General features: G+C 40.9%; 2 protein-coding genes across 2 annotated transcripts; both read right to left on the minus strand.

Moving 5' to 3' along the window:
- Window positions 1-1,001: 1,001 nt before the first annotated feature.
- LOC109481469 lies at window positions 1,002-9,510 on the minus strand. The gene is made up of 5 exons (XM_019784052.1): window positions 9,282-9,510; window positions 8,689-8,943; window positions 7,924-8,012; window positions 3,282-3,348; window positions 1,002-1,822 (listed from the first exon to the last, which is right to left on the minus strand). The coding sequence occupies exons 1-5, from the start codon at window positions 9,508-9,510 to the stop codon at window positions 1,002-1,004; spliced, it is 1,461 nt and encodes a 486-aa protein (XP_019639611.1).
- Window positions 9,511-11,701: 2,191 nt separating this feature from the next.
- On the minus strand, window positions 11,702-14,830 carry LOC109481470 (circumsporozoite protein-like). The gene is made up of 5 exons (XM_019784053.1): window positions 14,773-14,830; window positions 13,639-13,950; window positions 13,246-13,311; window positions 12,908-12,910; window positions 11,702-11,790 (listed from the first exon to the last, which is right to left on the minus strand). The coding sequence occupies exons 1-5, from the start codon at window positions 14,828-14,830 to the stop codon at window positions 11,702-11,704; spliced, it is 528 nt and encodes a 175-aa protein (XP_019639612.1).
- Between the last annotated feature and the right edge of the window lie 3,712 nt (window positions 14,831-18,542).

Raw genomic sequence — 18,542 nt, forward strand, 5'->3', positions numbered from 1 at the left:
AACTTCACATTGTCATGTACATTGTAACTGTGAGGTTTTTTTTATATATTTCATTGTGAATTGTACGTAAGCATTGACATAACACAAAGGAGATTGACTGAGAAAGAAAAAGTTGACAATTGCTAGGTTTTTATTTTCAAAGGCTCCATTTCTTTTGTCTACATTGTTCGATCAAACACCCTCATATCTCTATTTATGGAGCAGTAATCAAACAAGTCAGACCTAGATACCTAGTATATGGACTGCACCTTTTTTTCACTGCCATTTGTACATGTACATGTAAAGCCAATTGGGAGCGGGTATTAGGTACAGTATCTTATAGTGTGAAAATGTAAAGTTAGTAAAAAATTCCAACCTGATGTTGAATTGTACAAAGAATTATCTGGAGTGTAGAGCCCTGCATGCTGTTGCATTTAAATTTGTTGAATGAATATGTTTTTGTTGTTTAAGATAAATACAAACTTTCGAAATTAGAAAATTTTGTACCATTGTTAAAATTGGGGGGGGGGGTGTTAATGCTTCATTGGTTTCTTTTTTACTTGCAGTTTGTATGTATGATGTACTTTGCCTTTTGGCTGTAAAGCCGTCTGAATTATAATAGCTATACAAACATATTTTGTGTGTTGTTACTTCTTTATATGCACCGGGACTTAGCAGGGCATTCATATTAATTATATACAAAACGTTTTTCAACTTTTTTTTATTTTTTCGAATTATGTTTTTTTTTTTTATCCATGGAAACAGCCCGGCCGGGCCTTAGGTTGGGATTTGTGATGCTAGCATTAACAAAAGTCGTGGTGACAGCTGAACATCCCATCTCGGAGCCTGTCCTACATTCGGGTAGCTTTTTTGTCAGCTATTGGGATTTTCTTGATTACATACAGACGTACATTTCATGCCACAACCAAAAACATAGCCTTCTTGTCGAAGGTAATAAATGAAAAGAATTTTCGCATGACACAATAAAGTTTGGATAAAATCATATATAATCATACAATAAATTAATAGTTTGTCAGAATGGTTACTTTCTGTTCATACACTTTGTTCAGGGCTAACTTACCACCTGGACCATCGGCAATGCTCAGAGGGTCAATATCAGTAGCGATGTAGCGGATAAATTCCCCGCGGCTTGTGAACAGCTCAATCCGCCTGTTTCCGGAGTCAGCCACGATGATGTGACGAGAACTGTCCGTACAGATGCCAAGGGGGAGGCTCAACTGGCCGTTGTTGCTTCCTTTTCCTCCAAACTTAAACAGGAACCGCCCACTGTCTTGATACACGTAAACGTAGGCAGTGGTGGAATCCACTACTAGAATGGAGCTATTGTGGTCAAATGCGATGCCTGTTGGGTACATCAGGCCCTGCTGCCGCCCTAAACTTCGCTCTAGCGTCCCGTTCAAACTAAAAACATTCACCGCGCCGAGATGTCTCACCGTCTCTGTCACACTGACAAGAGTTTGTATCTTGTTCAGGGCAAGTCTACGATATATTTGTGTATAAGAAATGTTAAAACTACTTTTAAAACGTCCACAACAGTCATACGATGCGACGTAGTGGGACATGTCACCATCACTTCCTACAATCCAAACGTCGTCGTTTGTGATGGTACCAAACGAAACATCGTGGGGGTCAATACGAGTCATACTTCCATTTCCTTTTTCCACAACTGTCATGAAATCTAGGAGGATGACACCGTCACTGTCATAGATGCCGATTCCATGCCCTGCAAACGCCACGGCTATATTCCCACTTGTAGACACAGTGACCGTGCGTGGATGCCCGTCAACACCAAAGGATTTTGTGGACTGTCTGTTTCTTATATCTATGGAGTAAAGTATTGTATGATAAGAACTCCGCATGACAAAACAGAAACAGCAGGAATGAGTTGGTGGGAGCATATGGACAATAACATGTCATGGGTAGCTTCCAGGGGTGCCAAAGAACTCATACGAATCTTACGGAATTCATACGAATTTTACGGAATTCATACGATCCATTACTAGGAAACATACGACTTTTACGGAAATACATACGATCCATTACGCGGAAACATGCGATCCACCGGTTCCACCGATTCTCAGCCTTGCCCTGCTATTTGGTCTAAACTATGTACAGGCTAATATGTCGTGAAAGAAGCCCGCATAAGTGCAGTTTAGGGTTTAGCAGGGCGGTATAAGCTCATAAATTTCTTTAAAACCAAGGTACAATATGTAGCCAGAACTTCGCTATATAGTCCACCATCTTGAATTTGCTGCCGATGTCACATGATCGTGGCGCAAGTCACCAAATTAGTAAGAATCGTATGTCTCCACGTAATGGATCGTATGTATTCCGTAAAATTTGTATGAATTCAGTAACATTCGTATAAATTCCGTTAAATTCGTATGAATTCTGTAAAATTCGTATGAATTCTGTAAAATTCGCATGAATTCTTTGGCACCCAAGCTTCACACATGCGCTTTTCTGTCTTCTTTCCTCTGTCTCTCCGTACCGTTAAAAAGTCATTAAAAAGACAACTAGAAAGTTGCTTTGGAGCAACTATAGCATGACCACATTTTACGGCTGGGCAGGGAAAGAAGTAGAAACACAAGGGAAAACAATGCTTTATATTGATATAACTATTGTATGAAGTGGTCATATATAATTAAGAATACAACAGCTGGATAGCTACTCCCTACATTATTTGCAAGAAAGTGTGACAAACCTACTAACAACAATTGAATGCAGTTCAGCTGCCAATATGCTATATCCCAACCAGCAAGAAGATTACAACAACCCAACGATCTCGAAACCTGCATGCCTATTGGCTGTTGCTCTCTGCATTCCTTACTGATTCTGTCATGCCATAGCAGCTATACTGTAAGTATACTTCATTTTTGTTGAAGAGGTTCATCAGTCACGTAGAAGTAGTAGTAGAATATTCCTCAATCAACGGATTTAAGATCATAATCAGATATTGCGAATGAAAGATACGGTGTAGTTGAACAAAGAAAGAAAGAAAGGACAGAATGACCCAATAAGCCTTTGATACATAAATTTGATATGTTATACAAGCTAAGGAATTTATCCAAATAAGAAATAATGGTATATGTTGTTGCCCCTACAGCATAAATTTGTTATTGTATCTTGTATTCTTGGACATCCTATAATCAAGATTTGCTATACTTTTACCCTGAATGAGTATATACATCCAGAACATTTTTTGCATTTACGTGTATGTTTAGTTTTAAAATGTTACAGCAATTGATTTTCCAAAAAGAATTATTAAATAATGATCTTACCTTCAGACGTTTTGGCCTGTTCCGTGGTTATTGACATGCTATTCTCAGACCCGGAGTTGGGAAATTCCTTTTGTGGAAAAAAAGTGTACAAATCTTGTCACTTATAACTTCTATTTGCATTTATACAATGTCTAATGAGAATTAAACTACGTAAATAATTTCATCAGGTTGGTAAACGAATGAATAGAAAAGTTCTTTGATCACAACCATTTATTTTTCACGAGCCGACGTTTCGATGACCGCCTGTCATCTTCATCAGGGCAATTTTGACTGGTTTACTGTGCAATGACGCTAGATGTACTTGGTGCATAGTGCACTAAAGGTGTTACACGGTTCCCAGTGCATTGTTACTTGGTTCATAGTGCATTAATGTAGTTTTTACTGTTAACAATGCATTTTCGAATGTAGTGCAATTGTGACATACATAGGCATTGCACAGTAAACCATTTAGATTTGCCCTGATGAAGATGACAGACGGTCATCGAAACGTCGGCTCGTGAAAAATAAATGGTTCACCGTTGTGATCAAAGAACTTTGCTATTCATAGAATTAAACTGTTCTCTAACTCAAGGAAACTATTTTACCATAATTTGCGATTGACGCACTCGGTCTTTTCTGACCTGACTCGGTCTTTTCTGACCTGACTCGGTCTTTTCTGACCTGACTCGGTCTTGTCTGACCTGAGTGTTGTACACACGTGATTCTTAATTAGCCCACGTGTAATGTCAACACTGGGTCAAATTTCGCCGGACGTCGGGACCGCCCCCCTTCCCCCAGTCCGGTGTCACAGTAGTCGGGTCAGAATGCTGATGAAGACCAAGCGATTTGGTAAAAAAAATCCCGATGAGTTAATTTTCCTTGAGTTGGAAAACATTTTAAATCCCATTATATTTTTTTACTCAGATGAACTGCCGTGCATATATGTAAAGCCACAGCATGTAAATTTTATGGATGACATCCTCTGCAGACTGTAAATCCTATGCGAGAGGCGAAAAAAACAAGGCGGGCCCGAAGAAACAAGATTCCTACATTTTCAAATTTTGACATCATAAACCCCGTTAAACAAGAAATGATACCTATATTGTGCTAACTTTGCTTCCAACTATTACAACAGCCATTTGTCACTGAAACAACTTTGAAAAATGAAAGTTTTCAATCATTGTACCATGGAGTCTCCTGGCCTTCTAACTCCATCATTGTACAGATGGTTTTGATTTTTAAGGAAGGAAATACATCACTGCATCAAAGTAAAAGTCAAAACAATACATCAGAGCATTGTATTGTCTCCTCTCTTCATGTTTATCTGCCATCCATGTTCCTGCATGCATATCAAGGCATGCCATTTTGCCCATTTTCGGCATGTTGACCACTGTCAGGGGGCAACAAAATTTCTTGTTTTTTTTCCTCCAAAAACAGGTGAAAATCAATGCGCGCTGATGATGTCATCCATAAAATTACTTGCTGTGGCCTAATCAGAAGTAAGCAAAAATGTTTTGGTATGACTCACGTCCATAACAGCGGTGTCTGCATCCACTGTTGTCCCCGGTGTTTCAACATCAAATGAAGTTCCCCATATCAGTGTTGTATCGGGCCCAGGGTATATGGATATATGTGGCTGTTAGGAACAAATCGTATTCAAAATTACACATGTTTTGCTGCTAAATATGTATGTCTACTTAAGTACATTGTTACTACCATCCTCAGCACCTGGCTTACCTAGAACTAATCAAGAATGTCTCCTCCATAACACTTTGTCTTCATGGCCCTTCGCAATTCGTTAGTATCATGCAGGTCAGTGTCGCATCCCAAGTTGTCTGAGTAGGTGACTCTGGGTCTACCCCTACTTTGGTTGGTAATAAGATGATTCTAAATCATATTCCACCTGCAATAGACAAGGTACTAAGACCTAACCAAAACGGGTTTCGCCCTGGGCGCTCAACGAGTCGTGGATTACAATCTGGAAACAATCATTATACTTGTAGACTTCTATAAAGCTTTCGATAGAGGAAAAATGATGAGGATATTGAGGGCCTATGGCTTACCCGATACACTGGCTTTATTTCATCATAGATAATGTCACAAAACTTGTCATACCAATTGTCAATTTTCTCCTGAGTTTCGTATACATAGACTGTCAATTGTTTTCACAAAGGTATGCGGTTCCAGAATTTTCAGGTAAGTATCTGCAGTTATACCTATTTTTCATGTCTCACTGTGTTATCCGCTGTGGGCTTTTAGATGACTGAGGTCCTTATGAAGTGTACAAACCTAAAAATATTGCAGAATGATCAAGTAACCTGAAACGACCATCCACTAATCCCATACAGGGTGTACCACAAGACTCTACTAGATGATTGAACTCGGTGCATTGAACACCAATTGCAAGAAATTATGAGTACAATTAGAAAGGCCAGCATTTACTCAAGAGCAAATACAGCATATTTCACCCATTTGCCAACCCATTCCAAATTTTCCCATTCACCATGCAATCCATACCACCCTGTATTTTCTTGGAGATTATCTTTCCATGGAACCCTGTATCTGTTTGATTATCATAATTTTGATCACATTATGCCAGCAGCCAATTAGCAAGACGAAACTATTCCCACCTGATGAGAAAGTAGGTCGTGTGCCAAATATGGTCATACATGCCACTTATTCCAAATATGGTCATACATGTATATATGATAAAACCCCTGATAAAACCATTTTAAAAGGCTATATAAAAAAAAGGAAAATAAACGCAAGAAGGTATTTGACCACTTTACCTACATACCAAATTTTAGGTCCAAAAATGAAGAAATTGTATCCATTGAACGAAATGGCAGGAAGAGGAGGAGAAGAAGAAGAACAGGGAAAATAATACATTTCACCCAAACTATAGTATGGGTGAAATGTATAGTATGGGTGAAATGTAATCATGGGGCGCTATAAATATGTAATGTTGATGGATAATATTCAAAACAATGTTCTGACTTTTAATCAGTCTATCAATAAAATGTGCTTCTTACTAGGTTTACAGCCTGTATCATATCGAAAGTTGAATGGTAAATCGGCAGACTTACCGTCACTTCAGGAGTTATCACCCCCATCACCAGTAACAGTCCAACGACTATCAAGGCGGCAAGAAAGATGGCGGTTGCCACAGTGTTCAAATGTCGAAATAGGCAGACCCTAACGTTTCCTAAAGAATAAATAAATAAATGAATATGTAAATAATATATATATATACGCTGTCAACGTAATATAAATTATTTGCGTCTAAGTTTAATACTTAACAAGAAGCCATAGGTGACAATCCTCCGTGAAGTTATATATTTCAACAAAATCCCAAGCGTCAACGCCAGACCTACTGTGCAGACATTATAATTAGGCAACGGTTAATACAATGAGGGCGCGTCACAAGCATAAAACATACAAAGAGCTAAATCCATTACTGCTCCCAGGGCGTGTAAAGATACTGTGCTTCAAGTTCGAAGTTAATTTTAATTACACACACACAATCATTGCATTCACATAAAGATCGGACTATCATGGTCGTGTCTAGTAACAAAGACAGCCCCACCGTCTTACCGTGCCTGTACCTAATTAAGCGCGCCTGGAACAGGCCAAATTCCAGCAACAGTTGCGGTAAGCACCGCGAGTGTTACTACCGCCGGCCAGATAACAGCCTGCTAAACGGCCTGCTTACAGTACCTCTGCTACCAGACAACTGCCTAAACCTACGGCCTATTCCACAGGATTGTAAAAGTAGGGATGTTTCTAAAATATGCATTTACTTCAATATCAAAACAGCTACGGTAAAAATAAAAAGACGTGCATCATCCCGGACATAATGCCACACCAAATGCGAAATTACACAGAAATGCGACGTACGGAAGAATGCGTTTTGGCTGCGAACATCTTCCAAAAAACTTGGCATCTCTTAAGCATGGGCAAAAACATCTGGAACCACTTATCAAATCCACCCCGCATCTGCATGAAGTTCCACCCCCCCACTGCTATTCCAAACAACGCGTTTTTCTGGACCATTCCGATTCGCCTCGTAATTGTAGGGGTGCGTCTGCAATATACACATTCGTGCATCAACACGGGCATGCCCGCAGACGGCGTATAAAATTGCGTGCCGATTACACAAAGAGAACCCAGTGTTTTGACTGCGAACATGAAAAATCAGCCGATCACAACACTCCGTCCGGAGGTCCTGACCTCCTTCACGGAGTAATAAACAAGTAGTTATGACGTACACATGCAGGACATTGAATCTTGTGAACCAAGGAAGAGAGGAACATCGTAGGATGTCAATAATGCAAAACATTACCTCATTTGCATTATTTATGAGATATCATAATACCATAGTGCTGAAAGGCGAGTATTCCACACTTTTTTTGATACTTGAAAGGTTGGTAAAAATTGAACATCATCAGTCATAAATAATGTAAATCACTGTCTTATTTGTATAATGTATGAGAAGGTGCTACAAGTGCCGTCTGAAGATGAATTTGTTGAAGTTATGAGATCGTGGAACTTTAGTTGAGTATGGTTTACCTCTCTGCTCTTCTTGTTGTGAGGTGTTTACCGCCGTCTCGGTTTCTTGAGATGAATATCGACTACATGATGCGGCGGAGCCTTCTGTACCCACTACTGATGATGTGTTGTCGATGTAGGTATAGTCGTGGTCACCAATGTAAGTATAGTAGCTTTCGTCGTAGCTGGACCATCTCGGCGTATCTATGAAATATACAAATTACATAATACCATAGTGCTGAATGGCGAGGAATCCACACTTTTAATACTTGAAAGTTTGGTAAAATTGAACATCATCAGTCATAAATCATGCAAATCAGTGCCTTTTTTGTATAATGTATGAGGAGGTGCTAGAAGTGCCGTCTGAAGATGAATTTGTCGAAGGTAGGAGATTTTGGAACTCTAGTTGTTTGCTTGTTTGTTTATTCGCATGTGATCAAGGTAATAAAATGAACATAACATAACATAATAATAGAGATATGCGGGGAGGGGATAAAAAGCCGTTATGACCTGTCCACGATATTCCCCCAAATATATAAATTGTATGATACATTACACATAATAACAGAAATTGATAAAAAAAAAGTACAAATGATGTTAACAACGCATTTAATTATCAACTAACGCAATATGATATATGATGGATAAAAGCTGATTCTTACTTATAACGAAGACGCAAACTTATAATAGTAGTTAAAATGTAACCTATAAAATTATGAGAATACAATGAGTCAATGGGACTTAATCTTAACAAGGACTGTATAATGTCCTTGATCTGAATAAAAATGTCAAATGGGGGTGGGGAAAAGAAGTATGTGATTCTTGAGATTTCTTTTAAGGCTAAGTTAAGTACATAAATATAAAGTTAAGTATGGTTTACCTCTCTGCTCTTCTTGTTGTGAGGTGTTTGCCGCTGTCTCGGTTTCTTGAGATGAATAGCGACTACGTGACGCGACGGAGCCTTCTGTACCCACTACTGATGATGTGTTGTCGATGTAGGTATAGTCGTGGTCACCAATGCACGTATAGTAGTGGTCTGTTGGGTCTTCCGAATCATTGCGATCCACCCTGGTATGAGTTGACTCATTGTCTTGTAAAATGTCGTCTTCGTCGTAACTGGACCTAGTCGGCGTATCTATGAAATATTAACGCTCTCTACGTCATATAAACTGTAAATATATATAATTGTATCATTTATTTATTTCTTCATCTCTTGGTTAGGGACTAAGCCTAAACCAGGCTAATTTTCAATGGAGCCCACAAAAATAAATACACATATCATAATTCATAACCCAATGTATTTTCATGTAGGTCCAAAGGCGAATATAACCGTTTTAGCACCAAGTACGTCCTTTTACTACTATATATGCCTGTATGCTGAAATCATATAAATAATTTTACCACCTCAAAATCAAACCTTGCATCAAACCTTGTGTTTATTTTACATTAATTTGGAAATAATACAAATTTCACCTTTCAAGAGAGAAGCATTATGAAAGCCAGGCTCCTGTTGAGACGACGCGATCTCCCCTGGATGTTCTGCATCCAGATTCCCCAGGTGGTAAGCGGTGAGATATGGCTCGATGAAGCCGTCCCCATATTCATCTGTCTGTGTGGAGCAGTGAGAATTCTCCGTTTCTTCCACGCTATCGTCTGGGGCGTGAGTGTCTTCACCATTAGACGGTCCTGCTACTACAGACATCGCGGCAGATTGGTTCCTTAAGAATACAAATACTTTAGAAAACGGTTTATACCTAGAAGAAACCTTTTATTAGTCACTTTACTGCTATAGTTTAGTCAAGTCGACACAACGTTCTACAATGCCCTAATGTTTCGGAAGGTTTCCCGTCGAAAATGATTCCAGTCTGCAACATGACATGTATGAACCATTAAAGGCTGGTCAATCGCATGCATAAGTCCCGTATAATACATTCATTGTGTCTAGACACATGATTATGTTAAATAAACATGGAAAGTGCGTCTCAACCATGAGAAATCCTAAAAATATTATAACCTGTAGATTTTAAATGTTAACAAATCATTTGATAATGCAAAGGATAACCTCTACTGAACATCTGCACAATCTACGTATGAGAAGGAACAACCTTCTTCTTAATCTTACAGCTCACAATTAAAATGACACAACAGAAAGAGAGTTGCAATGTTTGTTTGTGTTTTTTTAACTCAAGACATTTTTATTGACGAATGAAATATACAAACTATACATATTTACATGTGGTTAGCAATGTTTACATTAAACCTCTCAAAAACAATTATTTTCAAATAATATCGTAATATTTCCATTGTATGTACTATACTTGTACTTACAAATTGTAAACTTTCCAAGTAATATCAATACGTTAATATAGTGAAATTTTATGCCGTAATGTTAAATTCTCTTCCCAACTTCTCCCTCTCAGGAAAGTCACCTCAGAAGTGTCACAACACATCCACACAGAGTCACCTGGACATTTTGTTTCACTTGACACTGTAAGAAGTTTGGACACTGAACAAGACTATTTCCTGAGAGGGGTGAAGAAGGCTATTTACAACAGGGCCCATCACCCGTCACTTAACCGCGACGGGGCCGACATTAGCCTCCTATGCAGGCTCTGGGGCGGGTAGAAATTTTGATACAGTGTTTTGAAGATTTTAACGCGTTATTTTATAAGCCGGCCATCCTACAACCAGCCGCCGAGAGAAGGTTCCATTCCACCCACCTTTGGTATGTTATATGTAGCAGTTGCGAAGCAGATGTCAATCGTATTCATAAGTCTCTTATAAGTACATGCATGCGTGTACAGACGTGATTGTATGTTTATTTATCTATGAGATAAGATTTTGTGATATTTATTTTATTTTAGTCTGATAATTCAATCACTCGATATACGGCTACAAGGAGGCCGCAATCTGTTGTCTGAATAAATTTTCTTTTTTTTCCATCGCGGCCCGTGGTAGCCTAACTCATTGGTGTGACAGAGGCTTTGCAGTTGGGGACCCCCCCCCCCCCCTTAACCTTCTCCCTCATTTGAAAAGCTGTACGGGTAAATTGGAGGAAATCTTTATCAGTATCTTTATCATTTAACAATGAAAAAAATTAACGTAAGTCCAGAAATCTTTAATCAAATATCCATTTACTCGTTAACATGTTAGTGCCTTATACAGGCATGTTATTATTTTTTTTCTTTATTAAAACATTTAGGAACAAAGTGGACAGGATGGCGACACATTCAAGCCGGAGCTTATGTTCATGTCGCCATTTAACATTACAAAAATACAAAAGCAAATGCAGAAACAGACATGCAAAGCTTAATAATAACAGAATAGAATAAATAAGGTTACAATGTGTAAAGTACTCCAGGCAAAACTTACAAAATTGATAGGGAAGAATTACATATTATTATTTACATTATAGGATCCAGGATCAGCCTGCAGTAATCGTGTTACAATGTGAGAGCGCCAAGGGGAGATGCAACAATGAGCGGGGAGAGCGTGGAGAGAGCGACATGAGAGCGCACAAACGCCAAACCATTAACTGACACGTATCTGTAAACATATGAAAGTTGTATATGTCAGGATATGCAACAAAACAATTCATGACTCAGGATATTTTGTTCAAAATTCATTCCTGCAATATATTAACCTTGGATATGCCCCAAATGTGAAACGTATCATGTATTTGGAAGCAAGAAACGCCAATGACACGTATCTGTGAAAATATGAAAGTCGTATACATGTATGTCCGGATACGCAACAAAACAATTCCTGACTCAGGATATTTCTGGATACGTTAAGTATCGAACCACTTTTCCGGACACAGTCCCAATATGCGACATGTTCAGGAATATTTAAACTTCGAATATGTCCGGAAATCACCCCCTTTTGCAAAGTGATTAATTTACTAAAAACATGGCGACCTCGGCGCTCTCATGGCGCTCTCTCCACGCTCCGACAAATGTCAGTTCGCAGAGAGAGCGCAGTCCTAGTGGAATGGGAACCCTTGATTTTATAGTTTGAATATAATGCAGGATGTACAAAAATGACTTTAAAAACGTGTAACAATCAAACGCACAGAACCTGACAAAATTCGTTACATATTTCCGCAAAATACAGAAAACGTACAAAAATTCGTTCTTTGTTTCCTTAATTCGTTGAATGATCTACAAAATCTTTGGTTGTCCATAAAAGTTGTTGACATTTGGGTTTTGGTGGCGCAGAGAGTGCAGAGGGGGCGCCGTAGAGATTCCGGCGCTCTCATACCCCCGTCACATTGTCAACGAGCTTCGGCCGTATTTGTCAATCGCCGAAAGATCGGCCGATTTTGAGATCGACCGACGATCGCGCGTATTTTTGGCTTGAAAGTCGTCGCGGTCACATTGTGCGAGGCTCGGGCGATTACATGGGAATACATCTATGATAATGAAGTCCCTATGACATGGCAAGCAGATGAAGCAATGCCAGTGTATCCACCTAAAAATGAATAGTTTGGACAATTTTTATGTTTGACCTGTCGTAATATTTTTTACCAAAGTAATGGAGCGGACTGGCAGAATGAAATAGAAATAGAAACAGGAATTCTGTGAAAGATCCGACTCAAATACTACCACAAGAGCCACAAATGTACACTACCGTCTGGTTAACACAACAACCACATTTTTAACCAGACAGGAGTCGGGCGAAGCTCGCTCGACACACGGGCGTACGTCTCCCGAGTTACGGTCGACGATCTATCGATGCTCGCACGATTTCTACACCATTCAACCAAAACGTACAACAAGACATAATGATTATCATTTTATATCAAAATCTTTTTATACACGTGTACCTGAACAAAGCTAATAATATGTATTGTTCTAAAACTTTGTCTGTATACTTGTGTCTAAAATAGTACGAATCTTCCGGTAAACAAGATTATTAGTCATTCAATGTCAACAAAGTAGACAGAGGTAAAAAGACCCATGCAATATAAACTTCAACTAGTAAGTAATATCTATCACATGAAGGCACCCTAAGGAAAAAGATGTCAACCTCATTCCAGAATGAACAAGTGTAAACGTTAATTTATTATACAATCATCTGAAATAAGGGCCGGCACGCACCTCCTAAAGGACAAGAGTAAAGGATCAAGTTTCAAGTTTATTTATTTAACCAGGATATAACTCAGATCTACCGATCTGCTTTTCAGTTATTCCTGGGAACTCAAACCAAGGTACATTTAAAAATACAGTATATCACAGAGAAAAAAAATCACAATGACGTTACATTACATCACAATCAATTACATATAAATCACAGTGTGCACTGCTACAGTTACAGTCACATTCAGTAAACCGCTAAATTGCTAACATCATAATACATACTGTGATAAAGACTACATGTGTACCAAGTCAATTTTTTAAATAATAATGTATGTACAGGTCAGGAAAATAAGACTCACTGCTTGGTTGCACAGATTCACAAGTAATGTCAAACGAAGAAGGTCCACTTCTCGTGGGCTCTTTGCCTTCACAACAGAAGAAGTGTAATTACAATTAAAAAAAAAGAAGAAAAAATGTAATTACAACAGTTACAGTAACACCAATTCCAAATACCACACTTTCTGATGGTCATCAATAAGAGGCAATAAAAACAAAATCATGCAAAGACTCACAAGCTACATTTATCTAGACACAAAGTATGAAAACTTTTGAATATTTTTCAATAATTTTGAAAATGATTGTTTTTGTTAACCTCTTTATCTTTCACACAAAAGAAAGAACCTGGCTAAGAAATACTGGCGGAAATATCTGGTTGTTAATTAAATAGGACAGTCACTACAATGCATGCTAACCTGGTTCTCCTTCAACTTCAAGTCCTACTCCTGTCTCAGAGTGGTTTTGGGGTGGCTCTTGAATGCTGCGGTGATTTGATTCAGGAGTTGCCTGTCCAGTTTGCTGTCCCCCTGCAGCTGGTGGCTGTCCCCCTGCAGCTGGTGGCTGTCCTCCAGCAGGTGCAGCTGGTGGCTGTCCTCCTGCAGGTGCAGCTGGTGGCTGTCCTCCAGCAGGTGCAGCTGGTGGCTGCCCTCCTGCAGGTGCAGCTGGTGGCTGTCCTCCTGCAGGTGCAGCTGGTGGCTGTCCTCCAGCAGGTGCAGCTGGTGGCTGCCCTCCAGCAGGATTTCATGTGCGTTCAATCAGTTGAGGTCAAAATCTAGGCATTTGGCCTTATATAGTTATAACCTCGTCATCTTTTTAAAGTGCTTTTGTTCATTAACGAATGTTGATGTAACAAAAGGACGAAGGATGATTTTGTCTATTTTTATACTTTCTCGTAAACATAACGTAAACAATCAGTGGGACGTTGCTCCTGCAAACTTTACACAGTATACTGTCAATCTCAAAGAAATGTCACAGGTGCTGAATAAATAATAACTTCACAGGAGCTCGGCCGAGGCTTGTAGAACCTTCGTCCGACACTGCCACGAAGCTCGCTCGAAGCACGCACGATTTTAAAAACTTTGCGCAAGTCGGGCGAGGTACGGAAGAGGGTCGCCCGAATATTTCGCGAAGCTCGCGCGAGGGTCGACCGTATTCAGCGACCGTCGCCCGATTTTCAAAGACGACGAAATACGGCCGAGACTCGTGGGAAGTACGTCCGAATATCGGTCGACTCTCGGCCGCACAGGGACGAGCTACGGGCGAGCTACGCGCGAGCTGGAAACGAGCTCTGCGACCTCAAAAATCGCCGGCGACTAGTCGCTGATGTTAAGAACACGTTTCGCGTGTCAGCGAGCTTCGGCCGACTCCTAAAAATCGCCGGCGATCCCGACAATTCGCGCGATGCTCGACGGAACATCGGGCGTACTACGGCCGTAAATGTCGTTTAGAGCTCGCCAACTAGTCGGCCGATCGATTTACGCGCAATGTGACGGGGGTATCACGGCGCTCTGGCCAATTTCAGGTCTCACGAGGGAAGTCTAAATACGTACTTGACTGTGTGGTGTTGGGTAGCTTGTTCACAATGTCGCCGAAAAGCTTCCGATTCATTCCGCATGCTCGTCTCAAACTAGATGTGCACTGGATACATGATAATGACTGGTACCGGCACCACTGCGCGCGAGCCCTATGCCTGCCCGAAGGTCATGGGCCACGGTCAACGCCAGCGCCAAACCGATCAATGCAGAGCCATAGCACTGCTGCGATTAACATGTAGAGAAAACATATTTTTTTTCAAATTTCTCGATTTCCTGGAATAAGGAGACTGTTGTGCCGTAACATTGCAATTTTGTCTCGAGCTGTACACAGCAACAAAAGTCAGCGAGGCATTTTATCCTGTACGGGCGATTGAAAGACGTGAGGCCGCTTTCAGTAGACTTTCATATTCTTAGCACCCGGCAGCGAGACTGCGGAGTTTCATTTTTTGACCCGGCAGCTATTTTGACGAGAACACTCGGTCACAATCTACGTAATGTAGCGGCTTAGATTTCATGCCTAATATATGCATTGGCCTCCTGTATTTGCTGCATCAAATTTCTACCCATTTCAGGCAACACTGTTGGGATCGATTCGGTTAGCTATGTATTCGGCTAGATCCAGACAACTTTATCATAGTGGGGAAAAGGGCCTTAGACATGTCGATACCGATTTGGATTTGAAGGGTTCACGTGTTGAGATATTGTCTTCAGTAATCCAATTAGCAACCTGTTTCCTATCACTGTTTGAATTTTACCTAGTTGCATAGTTTGGTAGCATTTTGGTCTTGTTCTTCTTGGGGTTCGCAGCTGTTTCTCGCGTTTGGGTGGACGGATTTTTTTTAACTCGGTATTTGTTTTGCTATTGGGCTGTCCTTTTGCCTTTATTGTATATGTGTTTTCGGGCGTGTGCGATAACCACCTAATAAACCACCTCGTTTCACCAGGTGGTTTCTTCGGTGGTTATCGCACCCTACCAGGGATTATCTCACCATATACACCTCGGGTATATATACTTCCGAGGCCCTATACCTGAGGATCTCGGGGGGACCACAACAACGATTAACCCCCTGCTTTAGCCCTTTTTCGATAGCCACATTTCATGTATCTTATTCACTTATAAATTGGACTGGTAACCCGTCTCCAAGATGCGCAAGACGGTACAGAAGAAAGCATCTTAAGTTTCGTACAACCAGACAAGACCCAAAGAAACGGGCCGCGGAAGACGACAGGGCGGCTAGTGAGGAAGATGACAGGAGGAGGGAAGAAGAATCAGATGGTTCATCGCACCTGCACGCACTGATAACGTGCGAGTGTGTAAGAAAACCGTACATACGCCGCACGTGTAGGTACGGCCTGTGCGCGGTAACGTGGCAATCGTACAGAGATCATATAGGTTGTAAGCACGTACAACTCAGTTACCACTTGCTCAACAGACCGCGTACTTACACCTTGCGCGAGTGACGTACTCCCTCGGCCGGTCACCCTACGTTTTCAGAAAAAAAAAACGTAGCAGACGTAGCCTCCCAAAAAACGTACGGAAAAAAGCACGTACGGCGGGTTGTGACCGACGCTTAAGGTTCACTATGTGTCGAAAACAGTATTCATTCACCTCGTCTGTACTAAACCTAGTCTCTTCCCTGCTTCAGAAGCGGCTGGAAAGAGAAGAGATCGGCCTTTTAATTTTTTAAGACAAATGACAATGTCCACTAATGGAGTCTACCGACCTCAGGCTACCTTTGACCACCAACTGTGGCCACTGGTGTACACCCTCCTCTCATTCTATGTGTAGTCTCCCGCTCCAGTGCTTATCCAGCCTTGACTTGGAGCTGTTGACGCTCTCGGCGTCAATCCCAGAACAGGGTAGGGAATTCCATAACTGCACTGCTCTTATGGCAGAGGAGTGTCTCCTTACTGCGGTCTTTGCCAGTGGGACCTTCAACCTATACGAGTGCCCTCGTGTTTTCTCCACCTAAAACTCATCAGGTTCCACTCTCTCTTTTGGTCATGATCTTGTACATCTGTATCATGTCCCCACTCACTCTCCTGTATCTAAGTGAAGATAAGTGCAGCTTCTGCAGTATGGTAGCTCCTGTAAGGACGGTACCAGTCTTGTAGCCCTGTGTTGTACCCTCTCAATCAATGCCTGGTCACCACTGAAGTGGGGCCCCCAAACCACATTGGCGTACTCAAGATGTGGTCTGACCATACATTTGTAGAGAATGGGGACAGAGCTGTCATCCAGGTTTGAGAAGGACCTCTTCACCAAACCTAGGACCCGATTTGCCTTCTTAGCAGCTGCCGCTGAGTTTTCATGGAACTTTAGCTGGTTGTCGACCAAAACACCTAGTAAGTCTTTCTCCACATGTGTACAGGAGTTTTGGCACTATGCCGCCATCTTGAATCGTGACGTCATCCTCCTAGCACACGAACTTACCAGATATTGAAGAACCAGAAATTGACGTGTTTTTGACAAAATTTGATCAAGATTCCTTTGTTCGCGGACAATTAGTTGACCCGGTGAAAATGATTAGTTGACTTGGTAGGTGTACACATGTACACTGACAGCTCTCGACTGGCGGAATTTAATACTGGCCCCTCCCCTGGTGTCTGGGTATAGGATAGGGACATGGCCTTTGCGCCCGATAGTAGCGATTGCTATTTTAAGCGCGACTGATGTTACAGACCTCGCGGTTACACAGTCTATTACAGCTGAATAGAGATAAGATGCCCTATTGTTAGTCTCCAAGCAGATTCGGTGGGCAGGGTGACTTTACGTCAGCCGCCTGTCACAATCCATCGGTCGCCTGTATCCAATGTTCGCCCCACCCTATTGTTAACTGCCTGGTACGCACAATACAAACTGCCACTTCGTATTGTGCTATGGTTGACTGGAACATGAGAAGTGGCATAATATCTCAGAGCTGCCACAATTTGAATAATTTATGGCATAGGCGTTTCCCTGTTAACCTGTAGGAGAAGAAAGAAAGCGGCCATTCTAGCACAAGAGCTGTGCGTAATACTACTGCTGCCGTGTACCTGTGTGTATTTAGTCGGTGATCAAAGGTTAGTCCATAAGTTACATGTTTTCTTCTTAGGATACTGGCTGCAACGTCTGCCTATTGGTCACGAGTAGAAATATGGAGTAGTGTGTTGCCATTAGTTCGACATTGTTATATGGAATGGCTAAGTGCCAGACCCACCAGAATTATTACTAGTGATAGATTTAAGAAAATCTAAGAATTATTGATAAATATCGTCGGCATAAGCCACAATTAGTACAGCACGCCAGTTTTGTACAAGCTGCGAAAGACTGGACTAAACTGGTTTGAACTACTCACACCGGTAAGGACCTCTACTATTTCCGACAAGTGTGATGGGATCTTTATTGTGCTCGCATGTATCTCTCCTTAAACATCTTAAGGTTTAGTAGATTTACACCTGAGTCGAGTTGGGGAATATGTGTTAAGTGCCTTTCCAAATGACACAACAATGGATCTGCCAGGAATTCTAACCGATAATCTTTAGATTCTGAGTCAAGAATCGTAACCACAAGACCATCTTGCCATCTTTGAAGCTGCCTTTTTGCATTAAAACTGCTAATAAAAAACTGCACATTCTAGTTGAAAAAGTCCCCTATGCTTTACCTTGCAGGGCCGATATTACCGTATATAGATTATTCATCTGGCTGAGGAACACGGTTGTGTTATCTAGGTTATCCTGTTGAAAGCAGAGGTTGTTAACAGGGATGGTTTAATACCGCTAAGAAGATAAAATATATTTTTCCA

The sequence above is a fragment of the Branchiostoma belcheri genome, unplaced genomic scaffold (genome assembly GCF_001625305.1).
Source record: "Branchiostoma belcheri isolate BF01 breed outbred unplaced genomic scaffold, Haploidv18h27 scaffold56, whole genome shotgun sequence".
Taxonomy (NCBI): domain Eukaryota; kingdom Metazoa; phylum Chordata; class Leptocardii; order Amphioxiformes; family Branchiostomatidae; genus Branchiostoma; species Branchiostoma belcheri.